This window comes from Sinocyclocheilus anshuiensis, unplaced genomic scaffold (genome assembly GCF_001515605.1).
Source record: "Sinocyclocheilus anshuiensis isolate Anshui unplaced genomic scaffold, SAMN03320099.WGS_v1.1 scaffold454, whole genome shotgun sequence".
In the NCBI taxonomy this organism is placed as follows: Eukaryota; Metazoa; Chordata; class Actinopteri; order Cypriniformes; family Cyprinidae; genus Sinocyclocheilus; species Sinocyclocheilus anshuiensis.
The window spans coordinates 4,317,435-4,332,702 of NW_015548217.1; the positions used below are offsets into that span (position 1 = coordinate 4,317,435).

Sequence of the window (15,268 nt, forward strand, 5' to 3'; positions counted from 1 at the left end):
CAAGACCGAGGTCTGCATTACCCACAGCTCCTCATTATATCCTCAATACAAGATGTATTTCTCTGCACTGCAAAAGTCATTTTGCTTTTTTCTCAGTAAAAATATCCATTATGCTTTAATATAGATAAAACAGTTTGCCAGTGGGATCGGAAAAATAAACTAATTGTAAAATATTAATATTAACAATTGTTAATTGGTATACATATGCACACTACCAAGATTTGGGGTCCTTTAAAAAAAAAAAAAAAAAAAAAAAGCTTTTATTCAGCAAGGACACATCAAATGTATAAAAAGTGACAGTAAATACATACATAATGTTACAAAAGATTTCTATTTGAAATAAACAAGAATAAATATTCTTTTGAGATTTTTTTCTTTCTGTTTTGTTTTTTGAGCACCAAATCAGCATACTAGAATGATTTATGAATGATCATGTGACAACAATATATATTTTAAAAATGAGGTAAAACATAAAACTGTTACTATTACAGTCAGTCAAGTGTGATGGCATATTCACGAAGACTGATCCCTGACATATGTCAGAATTGAGTAATTTTATCTGGTAAATGCCAGCTTTATTTATACTGCAGTGTAAGCCATGTGAATCAACATTTCATGCATGCCACTTTCCAAGGCTACATTAATTGAAAGATATATTATACTCTCCTGTATTCGAGCCTAATGCAACCAGTGACATTCACCGCTGAATTATGTCAACCGTTTAATTAGCATTTGAAACAACTCCTTGACCTTCTCTAGATTGAAAGCGAGAATTTATTGACTTTGGTCAGTCTAATTATGGATAAATATAAACTCAGTTCCAAATTATTATACCATTCCTTCCTGCTCCCTGAACGGGGCATCTGTGGAAATACAAGGCCAAGGTTTTCCGTGCTCCAGCATTGTTAAAGCTGTTTGAGTTGGCCTAACATCCATTTAGTCAGTGTATTTTTGCTTTCAGATGAGGTGAAGTCAATTCAATCTCGTTATTCCTTAAAAGCAGTGAAGGTAAATGGCGTGTTAGATCCCCTGATGCTGAGTGCTGCAGGAATACAATCTCAAACTACTCAGCTAAAACGTTCAATATGGGGGCTTGAGGAAAGAATAACACTGTTTCGTCTATGTGTGCGTTTCAGGATCGGATACGTTCGTGGAGGTGGGCATGCCTCGAAGCCCCTCTCACTCGGGAAACAGCAATGAACTGAAGCAGATGTTGGCGTCTTGTAAGACAACGTCAGGAAAGAGGCAAGCCCTGGAGCTGCTACAGGGCACCAAGAACTCCCTCCTACAGTATGATCACATGCACAATCACTCAACAGTCAATCACTAGTCAATGTTAGAGTTAGCCACTAATGCAGCTTGTGATTAAACGTATTTGTTCTTTTATCCATGTAGTTCAGACTGTCTGTTGTCAGACTCTGACTCCAGCGCCTCGGAGAGTCCGGTGGCTGATAAACGCGCTCCAGGCAGTGAAAGAGCAGCCGAACGGGCCGCTCTGCAGAATTCAGACAGAATCCGCCTGCCGCCCCAATCCTCCTTCTCCAGCATGCAGGTAATGAGCCCTTAATGTTACTTAAAAACTCTTTAGAAGAGTGAAAGTGCTGCCCTTAGTTACAAAAATGATTATCAAATAAATCGAGCAGCTGTGAATATTACATTTAGCTTTTGCCATTTCAATCTAACTTCCCTCATGCAAATGATGCACTACTGGTCAAAAGTTTGAAAGAATTAAGTTCTCTTAATGTATTTAAAAAAAAAATGTCTCTTATGCTCAGCAAGGCTGCATTTATTTGATCAAAAACAGTAATATTGTGAAAAATTACATTTTAATAGAACTTCAATATAACTTAAAATGTAATTTATTCCTGTGATGCAAAGCATCACATTTCAAAAATATTTTAGTTTTTACTGTAATAAATGCAGCCTTGTTAAAGATAAGAAACTTATTTTATAAGACACTATTCTGTTCGCCACAGTCTGTTAAATGGTTTTGACAGAATGAGGCAATGTTTACCATTTGCCTTTCTCGTTCTATAAACCAAGCTGACAGGAGAAATGAGGGACATAATTCTTAAATCCTTTCCAACAGCCTAAACATTCTTTACTTTCTCTCTGTTCACCTCTACAGGCGTTCGACTATGAGCAAAAGAAGTTATTGGCAACCAAAGGTATGTGCTTGACAAATCAAATCACAGTTAAAGCTATATACAGAGCCTTAAAGAGTGTCTCCCAGCCATCTATATTGTTAAAAACAATTCTGCTGGTAGGCTGCTGGGGGAATTGGAAACCGGTTGTGTTTAGTCTAGTGTGCCAGCAATGAACAAAGCAGGACTACAGTGTCTTCACAGGCTGAATGTCTGGCAGTGAGTAGGGTGTCATTAAAGCCCTGTTTCACATTTACGGTAAATATACTCTGCCTCATAAAGCTTCTCCACACCTCACGTCCTGTGTCCAGCGTTCTTTCTGTAAACTATGGACCTGAGAATGAGGTTTTTGACCGATTTAGCACAGTGCAGGGGAATTTGGCATCAAATTCTTGATCAACTAATTATAATTCCTGATTCCTACATCTCTCAAAAAACACCAGTAACATTCATTTTATTGAATACCACCCAGGTCATGTTTTGCCACACACTGGCAGAAAAGAATTGTTTATTTTGTGAGTATACTAAGCTGTTTTAGAACTATTTACATATTTTGTGTTGTGATATTATATTCATGACAATTACTTCACAAGTCCTCCAACAAAATTCTCCTTATTGTAAAAATCATGGTCAGTACTGTAATGTGAAAAAAGATATATTATTAAAATTAATAATTAAATAACATATAAATATATTTTAAAAATAAAAATTAATATAATAAATAGTTATGCAGATTTTTGGTAAAGTACTTAATTTTACACCATGATAATATCTTTTATTATATATATATATATATATATATATATATAACAATTAAAATAACAAAAAACTAGAGAAAGAAAAGAAACAAAATAGAAAAACAATAACAACGAAATTCAACCAAAAATTATAAATAATTCTCTAAAATACAGTTAAACAACAAATTATACAAAATGACAATAAAAAATAAAGAAATAAGTGATAAAAAAATTAATATAAAAGCAGCTTATCGAGATAAATAAACAACATTAAAGGGTTAGTTCACCCAAAAATGCCAATTCTGTCATTAATTACTCACCCTCGTGTTGTTCGAAACCCGTAAGACCTTCGTCATGATACTGTCGTGAACACGCATCCACAAGTGACGCAGCAGAGACGAAAATGTGGAATAAAGTCGTTATTTTTGTTTTCTTTGTGCAAAAAAGTATTCTCGTAGCTTCGTAACTTTACAGTTGAACCACTGATGTCACACGGACTACTTTGTCGGTCATCTTGGTACTTTTCTGGACCTTGAACATGGTAGTTACCTTGCTGTCTATGGGAGGGTCAGAGAGCCTTCAGATTTCATCAAAAATATCTTAAATTGTGTTCCGAAGATGAACGAAGGTCTTACGGGTTTGGAACAACACGAGGGTGAGTAATTAATGACAGAATTTTCATTTTTGGGTGAACTAACCCTTTAATATTCACATTGTTGGTTATGAAGAAGCCTTTTCTTAAAATGATGCTTAAATGAGTTAAATGATGTACATTCTCTAATTGATTGTGGTATTGAATTCCACTGATGTGATGCTCTGAATGAAAAAACAGCTTGACCAAACAAGGTTTTTCTATGTGGAATTATGCAATCAGCTAATAAAATATAATGTCATGTAATTTTTTTTCTTTTTTCTATTTAGTTTTTTTTTTTATTAAATACATCATCTTCTTCTGTTTCTATGTTCAGCCATGTTAAAGAAGCCAGTGGTGACGGAGGTCCGAACCCCTACTAACACGTGGAGCGGTCTGGGCTTCTCAAAGTCTATGCCTGCAGAAACTATTAAGGAGTTGCGCCGGGCAAACCATGTGTCTTATAAACCTACCATGTCAACTACATATGAGGTAAAAGCAGACCAAGCAAAAGGGCTAAGCACCTTTCTCCTATGAATTGCTGTACACTGATAGTAGTTCATTTGGTGCATTCAGTGTGTACAGTACCATATATTGCTGTGTTCTCACTGATGACGATTAGCTCTATTATTATTTTGTATTGATGCATCACTGCGGGTTTTTAGTGGAATAAACTTGATATGATTTGTGTTTTATAAGGGGTCGCCTCTAGCCCTGTCCCGCTCCAACAGTAGAGAGGGGGTGGCGAGTGGCAGTGACTCGGATAACTGGAGGGAAAGGAATGGGAGCGGGCTCCCAGTACACAGCGACTTCCCCTCTCCCATCAGCCCCAAAAGGAAGCAGAACAAAACAGGTGTGCTCTTCAGTCGGAATGACTGAGCTTAGTGATTGTTTTTTTTTGTGACATGAATTCAAAGACGTGTTTTAATTACTTATGCTTAAATATCTCAATTATAAAATATCAGTATAATAGGATATTAAAGGTAATTTAAAAGATCATTTAACTTCACAAGTGAAAGAATTGAGACGATACAAGGCAACTCTGTTAACAAGCACTAATATTGCTCCTCAAGCAAACTACACAAGGAAATCAACTAACTAACAACTAACTAGCTAACACATCCTAGTTCAATATATTTTGATGTTCGAATGTTGCTAACCTAAGTTAACATCCAGTCTTTTTAGCACTGTAAATCACTGTTAGTGCCTTTTTGAAAAAAGTAAATTTTAACATGCTCTTACAAAAGAGTACTTACTACAAAAATATTATACTTTAAAAGATTATGCAAACTGAATGTAATGATTTTGGAGACTTAGCTGCGTTTAATTTGCAATTACAATAAATGAAAATGTATTAAAGTTTACATTTATATTAAATGCAGTTAGTTGAGAGTGTTTTTGACTTAACTAGGACTTAACTAGTACATCATTATATGTAATTACTTATATTGACTTTGAAATATGGTTAAAGTGTACTTAGAAAGCTACTGACAAGCATTTCATTTATGGTAAACTGAAATTTTATCTTAATGTTCTCTTGAATCCTGGATAAATTTGAAAATATTTCTACTTTAAATGTATTATAACACACTACAGTTAAAAACTTAAAGTACAATTAAATTACAGTAAAAATCAAGTTTTTTCATATGCTTTTTATGTTACACATAAAAAAATGTGCTTTTTTAAAGCATCACAAAAAATGACGACAAACTGTGATTTTAGAATGTACCTAGGAAGTAAACGTTTAATTTGACATTATTATAAAATTGCACTTTTTAAACGTTTAAGTGTGTTCTGCTCTCTTTTAGTACTTTAGGGTTTTTGTTTCATCCATATTATATTATCAGCAAGTGCAGTTTTTGAAATATATCTTTTTTAAATTTGATGTATATTACAAGTGCTCCTTCAAAACAATAAAATAGACTTGTTTTTCATAAGGCTATGAATGCAGTTAGGCCAAAACAAGGTATCTGCAAAGCCTTAAAGTGCTGATTGATAACCAGGTAGGCACTTAACCATGATTTTATGTATTTTGGATTAGAGCACTACCTAAGCAGCAGCAACTACATGGACTGCATCTCGTCGGTGATGGGAACTAACGGCTGTAATCTCAACACATCTTTCAAAGGATCAGATCTGCCTGAGCTCTTCAGTAAACTTGGCCTCGGGAAATATACCGACGTCTTCCAACAGCAGGAGGTACAGACAGAGCTGCTGATATCTTCTCTATCAATGTTGTTGTTTGAGATGAGAACATTTAAATGAGCTTTAGATGATTTCTGCCACCGGGAGGTTGTTTTTATGTCTTATGGCTATTAGCGCTTAGCCTGTTTTAGCTGCACAAAGCGCACGGAACTCAGCAGAAATCATGTTGGAAATGCACTTTAAATCAGTCTTTGGCTAAATAGGCGTTTATGAAGCAACATGAAATACTGGAGCGAACAGCTGACTCGTTTTTTGAATGGCTTGACAAGTTGTCAGGCTTGAAAAGTTCCACACAACAATTTGGATGTAAATTTTCCATTTCTCATATATATATTGGATTTCATGACAGTCAGGTCTGTAATAATTCTGAATGACCAACTCCAATTTAATGGCTTTTAATAAAAGAAATTCTCAATGTAGTAACATAGAGATGACTTCATTTTCTGTGGAGCCACAGCTCTGTTACGCAGCAGAAACACTGTCAGTGTGACAGCTCTATCTGGCTTGCATGTATGCTGTCAAACTGGCCCGGGGTTACAATGACGCAACTTCCAGCACAGAACTGAAACCCTCAGAATAGCCCAAAAGATCTGTAATTCACACATTATGCCAAGTCCTGTATTTCAAGATGCCAGAGATAACATTGAGGAGTCCAAAATTTGGTTCTGGCTTTTATCTTATATCATCGGAAAGTTAGAGAGAGCGCTGTGGTGCAGTGGTCAGTGCACATGCACTTAGTCGCAGGTTTGATTCTGCACTGTTATACCATTCTCCCTCTTTCTCCCCACAGTAATTTTTCTCTAAAAGTCCAAACTAAAAACTACAGTTTGTGTCTGTTTCTCAGATTGACCTTCAGACGTTCCTCACGCTGACCGATCAGGACCTGAAAGAGCTCGGCATCACTACATTTGGAGCCCGCAGGAAAATGCTGCTGGCCATTTCAGGTCAGTTCCCTTCCAAACAAACAACTGGGACTGGCACAGTAGCATTACCAGCAACATTTCACAATTCTTTATACCTTTCTCGATTCCACAGCAATCAATCAATCAATCAGTAAGTGCAGTCAATCGATTAACTCCTAACATTACAATTTGTAATCCTAATTATAGGTTCACATTGAATCTCCAAAAGTAATGCAGAAACAACATGAAGACTGTATAATTTAAATATCCATCTATTGCTGTCTTTTACCATGAATTATAAATAGTCCAGCATCGCCAATACCAAAACTGTTACTGATGCCTCTAAATAGATTTTACTCAATTTCTGGGAATAAATAGAGAGACAATATAGCCATTCAAAATTATAGTAAGATTTGTGCCATCATTTTAAACATTTAATAGACCTAAACTGTTACAGAATATTAAAAACGTTTAATTTAAGTGAACTTAAAACAATGTTCACATAAACCCATTATAATAAATGTCACATTTGTCAGTGCCTTTAATATAGTTTGTTGTATATATTAATATAGTGATGCTTCTGTTGATATCATCTATGTTTTTCCCACTAAGTTTATTTTGTGCATTCATTTTCATAAATAGGAAAATTTATAAGTAAAACAATTTGTATCAATATTTTTATTTTTTAGTATTTACACTTATTTCTGCAATTTCACCTGCAGGTCTTCATCACTGCGACAAGCATGTTACTGACGTTATCAAAAACAGGCAACCAGACAGCCAAATTTATTAATTATTCATTAGTATGTACTCAAGTTAACAAATAACAATAAAGCTTGCATGTATTTTCAGGTATTTCTCAATTATTTATTTTTTCAAATAAAATCAGTAATTAAAGAAGTAAATCAAAATGTATTCCCTTTTTATTGAAATGGTTTTTTGATTAATATTAATGGCAATAATAGACAGGTGGCAGGTCTGTTAGGTTGATTGTAATACACAGATCTGATATTTTTGTTGTATATTCACCGAAGACATACTGTTTGCAGTAATACCAAGAAGTTTGCTTGACTGTTCATGTACACAGCTGCATTACCGTGACGTGAGCACTTTCTAAGAGAACCCACTCAAATACATATGTGATTATTGGAAAACAGCCACTCGTTATTCAGACAGCCCTCAGGTACCAAATTGAGTCAATATTTAATGCAGAAAGACTGGTCTTGTTACATTTTTTAAGAAAGTTTAGTATCAACTTGATACCAACCAACACAAAAATAACCGTGATAGCAGATGGACACAACATGCCATGCAAGATTTTCCTTTTTAATAGCTTTGAGTAATTTGGACAGCTGCAGGTTTTTGGGATTACGATTATGATTTATTGAGGTGTCAGAGATGAAATTGGATTTGGCTTTCCACTTATGCAACCGGCAAGGGTTGACTGACTGTCCACATCCCAGCATGACAGCAAGTGGAAGTGACAAGCTTGGCCATTAGACATCTCAAACATCTGTGATATATTTTGACCACCCACTGCTCGATAACCATAATGACTTCCTGCAGTCTGGCAAGGATATTTACTAAAACAAAAACATTGTTCCTGTTTTATCAGCCCCGTGGTTGGAGAATAAAACACAATGCCTGAGGTTGAGGTAGCCCTTTCACGGTTAAAAATGAAATTGTGGTGCAGATGGGATACTAAAGTGTAGAGGTACTAGGAAGACAGGAAATGACTGCAGGCCTGTGTTTCTTTCTCTGACTGACCTCGGACACAATTTACTGTAATCTGGGCTGATGCAAGTTTGGTCCCAGTGAGAGAAATGTCCTGCCTTTTGTCCTCTACAGCAGGAAAATGGAACATTGGCACTGTCAAGCCAACTTACATAAATGAGATCTGTCATCTAAAAATCATAATGCAAAGACTGAGCTATCAAAAAACTAGTGAGCTGTCAACACTGGCAGCGTTTTAAGGTTGTATACCTTATTTTGACCAATTTTTAAGGCACACTGCAGGAGAATGCCACAAGCTAAATAAAAAAAAATTATCAAAACGAGAAAAATGTTGATTAGAAATATATTATTCATTCTTTGCTGAAAAGTATTAATAAAAATAAGATATTTGTTTTAAAATGTGCTGTTTTACCCAATATTTGTATGTATACCTGTATGTATAATTACTAATGTATTTCATGTTGTAGAACATGAAAATATCTTGAGCTTCAAAATATCCACTGATTTCGGGAAGATGGAACTGCTAACTTGATGGAAATGCTATCCAAATCAATGTTAATAATTTGGTAGAAGTGGTTGATTCATCCATGCATTTGTTTTATATTTTAAAAAATGTTTTGACCTTGTTATTTGCAATATGGAGAAAAGGTCTGTCACTACTTCCATTTTACTGTGATATTGACATGCATGTATGCAGTGTAAACTATGAATATTTAAGTCCTCTTTTTGTTTTGACAGAGCTGAACAAGAACCGAAGGAAGCTCTTTGAGCCGCCCAACATCCGCTCCTCGTTCCTGGAAGGGGGCGCCAGCGGTCGACTGCCACGCCAGTTCCACACAGACATTGCCAGTGTGAGCGGGCGCTGGTGAGCCCATGCCAATGCACCAACGGACAGCCTGAAACTGCACAAATTCCCATTCCCAACTCCAACCTGATATACAGTACTGGACCAAAACCCGGACCTTCTGAAACTGTGCCAAATAAACAAAGTCTATGGAACAGAGGTTAAGGGTCAAATAACTGTTGAATATTATATGCAGTATGGTACATTATGCAATATGGTACTCATGTTACAATGAAGGAAATGCAGTGAATGATCATTGGAGCTCCTGCACTGTGCTTGTATATGGAGCAGGCAGATTTTATTTATATGCTTGTCTTAGGCTTCAACATACTAATTCTTTGCACTTTAAAAAATGCTAAATATTTTGTCCATGGACAGATTCGCCTGACTAGATGCGCCTGGATTTTATTTAAAGCACTTAAATGGATATCAAGCCAAAGTGTTCTGCACAAATTATCCATAAGGGAAGCTTATCTCATCCCACGACTGCATTACAGTGAAATCACCAGCCTGTTGTCATTACTTATGGATCTTAGTCAGAGTAGACAGCATATTGCATTTGACAGAAATTAAATGGAGTGTACGTCTATCCCTCACAGGCTTGTTTTCATTCAGGTCAAATTAAAATAGTCTACCCTGACTGAATTCCACAGTACATTGTCTATATAGTATTTCTAAACCTATAAATAGTTTACTTTTAAAGGGAAAATGAAAAATCTACATTATTTTAGTATATGACTTTAGTTCTTCTATGGAACTCAAAAGAAGATACTTCGAAGAATGTTTCAGCTGTTTTTGTCCATACAGTGAAAGTTAATTGAGTGCACTAGTTGGTTCTAGAACTATTTTTGCCATTCATTTTTTTCCCAAAGGGATTATGTAAAAAAAAAAAGAAAAACTTATTTTAAAGTGTTAAAAGCAAGGAACCAAGTCATTTTTTGTACAGATTCATGGGTAATGTAATATTTCACCACAAATTCTGCTGTTATAAACAATTATTTTAAAAATGAGTTGAAAATACAGCTACAAGCAGCATTTACTGGGGTTCAATCGCTTTAAGGAATTTGAGCACATATGAAAAAAGATATATGTATTATTATTTAGCATCCATCCAAATAAATTATTTAAAAGAGCATTTTCTGGTAATTCCAGGTAATTTACCATAGAAATATGACATTTTTTAACATTTATGGGTGTTATAGCAACACCTATAGTCCAATATCAATAAAAGTTGGCATGCCTCTTTAGTATTATATGCTGCATGGGCTCACCTAATTTCGTAAAGTTCCGAGTTTTCGTTCAGGAATTATAGGCTTTTAGGTATATTTGGCCACACCCATATTGTAATGACCCTGTTATAGTTAACCAAAGTGTAAATTTCAGATTGTTTTTGATAATTATTGACCTAGAGAGTCCAGAGAATTGTACTGCAGTGGTTTTGTTGAGATTGAGCAAAAAACCTATAGGACTAGTTCGCAAAAGTAGTTTTCTTTTAAATAATCTTGAATAATTAATGAACGATTTTTTTGACAATAGTAGTTCTTGAGGAAAAGTTGTTCAGAATGAGGAGATCTAACATATGATATGAATATTGTGTGTGTGGGTAAAACGCTGCATGATTTCTGCAGATTCGGCCTCTGTTAACCCCCATCTAATATGTGATCGCAATTCATTGGCGAATTACGGCCATGATTTTCAAGATAAATGAACGTGCTCATAGACAGCGGTGGCACTTTGGACACAGACACTGTGTGTGAATTTTCAAGTCAATCAGACTAACGGGTGCATAGTTATAGCCATTTTTATGTTTTAGTCCTATTATAGCGCCACACAGTGGTCAGACTCTTTTTCTCATGTAACCTCAGATTGAGGTCTTACATATGCATATCGAGTTTTGTCTAAATATCTTATTCCATTGAAAAGTTATAGCTGTTTTAGGAAAAGTGCCCCTCTTTCGAACGTTTTGGCATCCCTTTGCGACGGTGAGTCGAAAACTCAAAATTTTTTGATCATTTTTGATATTCACTCTCCAGATAATATATATATATTTTTTTTAAGTTTATTTCCGATCAGGTGAAAAACTTAGGACTAGTTCGCCAAAGTAGGTTTTTCAAAAAATACAAAAGATTCTGTGGTGATTGAATCCGTATAATATAAGTCATTTGAGTCTTCGACAAGTACTTTAGGAGTTATTAGCGATTTCGTACTTTTGATTGCTGTAGCGCCCCCCTCAGGCCGATCGGGGCAAGCCTTGATGACGTTGTAGACATGGTGAGTACTACCATCCCTCAAAGTTTCAGGTCTCTACGCCTTATGGTTTGGTCTGCCCGATCACTTTTAGGTCAGAATGGTGATCTTTGAAAATCTTAACAATTACGATAGGGTTTCAGCGCTACACGCTTGAACCGCTCGCTAATAATGTGAACAGATGGCTTTAACAAAACATTTATCTCAGAGCTCACAACAGTCTTTAAAGGTTTATAAGCTACCATTAAAAATCAGTTTTTAATTCTAACCCAACTCTTGCACTCTTTATGGTCCAAAACAACATTAGACCCCACTGACTTTCAATGTATGGACAAAATATTGTTTTTCACAGAAGAAGGAAAGTCATGCAGAATTTTTGGATAACCTATCCGTTGAACTGTTAATTTTAGAGCTTAATGTCAGCCTGTCAGTAGTAGCTTTCTCAATAGCGCCTCAGAAGTGCAAATTACACCAGCTCTCTTTCAACCACCTTCCTGAATGCTACAGACCACAAATCTTCACAGGCCTCACTCCCCAAACCGAGCTTTTTGTAAAGCATTTGAATTCCTCTCAGACCAGATCACGGCTTAATCCATGGCTTTTCTCCTGCACGCGACCAAAGTTTGTGCTGCTTTCTTGAGCTCTAGTCTTCCTACGCCATCTAACGCGCTTTGTTTGCTTCTCTCTTCTCCATCTTCTCTCACCATTCTTATGTGATCCCAACACGCTCGTCGTATTCTTCAGATATTCCCAAAGCGAGTTTTTCAATTCTGACTATATCTAAAGCTGTGAATGTTGCCAGATGTACTCCGAAGGACTGAAACCACCAAGTGCCTTTTGTCTTGCACTGACAACTTTTCCAAAGTAATCAAAGACTATCGATCTCTCAAAGGTACAAATGTTTTACTAGGAAGTACCACTTACAAGTAATCTTGCAGTGCATTGCTTTATCTTTACATGTACGGTATATATTTAGTATTTTCATTTAGCTCTTGAGTACGTTGAAATTGTACCTCACGTGATAGAGGTACTATTTAAGTTTGTATTGTGTGTATTGTCTTATTATGAGTGTTTATAGACTTTTTAGCAGTTTGCTTTGATAATTTAGAGACAGTAGCAATCAATCAATCAGTTTGTGTTATGGTTTGTAATGTTTGTTTTTTAATCAGATTGAGATGACAAATGAGTGAAACAATAGCTCTTGGTGTTGCCTAAAAATATTAATAGTAATAATAAAATGCAACAGACTATGCAAAGAATCACTTTGCCATTTTAGGTTTAAATGTTTCAGTTTAAGCACATACTGTACGCTTTTATTGGTTGTCTCGTTTTCAGTAAATTGCTTGATACTGTATATCTTAGATTAGTGCCTTTTATATACATCAAATGCCACTTTAGTGAGAGACCAAGTGTAATTTGTGTGTAGAATTGTTTTGTTCTCTCTCTAAGAGGGAAAAAAAGGGACAAATGACGTCTTAATATTCTGACATGGCCAGCACATTTTTAAGTATTTTTGGCCAAAGTCAAATGTGTAACCTCTGGGTTATGAGGTTACATACATCATGTGCACAAATATACAGAGCAGTGATGTAAAAACGGGATATTAAAGCACATTAACCAGTATTGTTCTTCCAAACGTACATTAGCTGGCCAGTGCCTTGGAAATGACTTTTAAAATCTGTGAGCTTGGCACAGATTTTGTAATATACTCCATTTCTAATGTTCTCTGATGATACATTTGTAAAATTGCCATAAATGTGGTATCGCTGAATGTTCCTTACAAGGTGTTATGAAAGAATAAAGCATATGCACACCTTTTCCATCTTATGTATTCCGCTACTGCTTTGTTTGTACAATGCCATTTAAAGGGATAATTCACCAAAAAATGACAATTCTGTCATCATTTACTCACCGCCAAATTGTTCCAAACCTGTATGAGTTTATTCCTTCTGTTGAGCACAAAAGAAGATATGTCGGTAACCAAACAGTCGCTGGTAGCCACTGACTGAAAAAAAATACTATGGAAGTCAATGGCTACCGTCAACTGTTTGGTTACCAAGCATTCCTCAAAATATCTTCTTTTGTGCTCGACAGAAGAAAGAGACTCAAACAGGTTTGGAAAGACATGAGGGTGAGTGACAAAATGTTCATTTTTTTGGGCCTGACATCTGGTTGGCTTTGTGTATTTAAAAATGCGTACTTGTTACATAATGACTCATTTCCCTCATTAGTGACAATAGCATCTGTAAATGTCTGACTAAACTAGATGTAGTGGCAGTAGAGGGGAAAGACTAGTGTAAAATGTGCTTTAAGATGAACCGCACCCAGTAATAGCTTATGAGGCTCTGACTGATTACAATATGTCACAAATACGTTAGTGATCTCCGTGAAATCCTTTGCTTAAACACACACATGGACTTTTGGGAAATGGATGTTCTTTTTATCTGTTTTTATGTCACAAGCAGATATGAATCTGTAAGGAACAGAACAAAGAAGTGCAGTCTGAAAACTGGGTGTAACTGTTTTGATATTTTACTAGATTGTGTTTTTTCTGGATTATCTCTGAGCATACTGTAAATCAGGCCTGGAAATGGAACAGGACAGCTTGTGGCTGGAACAAGAGGAAAACATTTTCATTTTCCTCTGGCAAGCTCGCATTCCAGCTTTTGAATCTCGCCACACTGTCTGGATTGTGGATACAATGTGAAGAGAGTGTCCAAGGGTTATTGGGAGGATGAAATGTGTTTATTTCACCACAAAAAACGAAATCCCATGAGAATGAACTCATCCAGACATCTTTTCATAAACTGATATAAACATGAAAGAAAGGAAGTTATTTATTAATTTAGATAGAATGTGTGTACTCGCTTAAACTGGACCAAAACAGCTTATTTTTTTTCTATTTCTGGTGAACAGACTACGTTGTGTCACAATGTATATTCTTTTGAGAAGCTAAGGAGATTTTTGAACTCATCTATAAATTGGATGTCTTTTTTGTCTGATCAGATTATCAATCCCAATATCAGATACCATTGCAGACTCTCTCAGATTTTGTCTTTGTAATAATATTTAGCAAAAATCAGATACCGTTCCCATTTTCTGAAGTGAGAATTTATGTGAATAATATAATGTAATTATTTAGATAGTTATATAAACATTAAAGTTTATTACGGCCAACATATCATATTGGTAATTAATATCAATTTGTGTGTAATAGCTACCGACATCAGTTTATTATATAACAGTAAGAAATGTCAAAAGAGTGTATGGAGGTGTTTTCAATAATATTTAATACAATTTTTGATCAGATCATTTTATGACTGACTGACTGACAAAAAAAACATCTTCTAGTGGAAGTGAATGTAAAAGCTACCAAACCTGAATTCCACAGTTATTAATCTATTATTAATATGCTCATTAATTCACATTATGTTTATTACATATGCTCATTATAAATAGGAGTAAGAAGAGTTACATCTCACAATAAGATTTTTGGTCTTGGATCAGTTTTTGGCTTTCACATAATTAAGAATAAATGATTACACTTTATTTTAAGGTGTCCTTGTTACAGTGTAATTATACATTTAAGTAATATTAATGAACTACATGTACTTACTATATGGTTAGGGTTAGGATTAGGGTTTCTTGCATGTAATTATGCATAATTAATTGTTATTATAATAGTAAGTACATGCAACATGTGTAACAAGGACACCTTAAAATAACGTTACCGAATAAATTAATTTGTCGTTTTTACAGCATCAAATATAAATGTCATAAATACTCTATATTTCTGTAAGACGTTAATGAGCTTTGTGTTTATG

At 35.3% G+C, this 15,268-nt stretch overlaps 1 protein-coding gene across 1 annotated transcript in view; it reads left to right on the plus strand.

Moving 5' to 3' along the window:
- Positions 1-13,253, plus strand: part of LOC107653928 (protein bicaudal C homolog 1-like) — an 89,110-nt gene extending 75,857 nt beyond the window's left edge. Inside the window, exons 14-22 of the mRNA XM_016440789.1 lie at positions 1,004-1,008; positions 1,137-1,290; positions 1,396-1,552; positions 2,129-2,168; positions 3,850-4,004; positions 4,212-4,365; positions 5,554-5,711; positions 6,562-6,661; positions 9,092-13,253. Of these exons, the coding sequence (XP_016296275.1) occupies positions 1,004-1,008; positions 1,137-1,290; positions 1,396-1,552; positions 2,129-2,168; positions 3,850-4,004; positions 4,212-4,365; positions 5,554-5,711; positions 6,562-6,661; positions 9,092-9,222 (1,054 nt within the window). The 3' untranslated portion in view covers positions 9,223-13,253. The remainder of the gene's footprint in view (positions 1-1,003; positions 1,009-1,136; positions 1,291-1,395; positions 1,553-2,128; positions 2,169-3,849; positions 4,005-4,211; positions 4,366-5,553; positions 5,712-6,561; positions 6,662-9,091) is intronic.
- Positions 13,254-15,268: the final 2,015 nt, after the last annotated feature.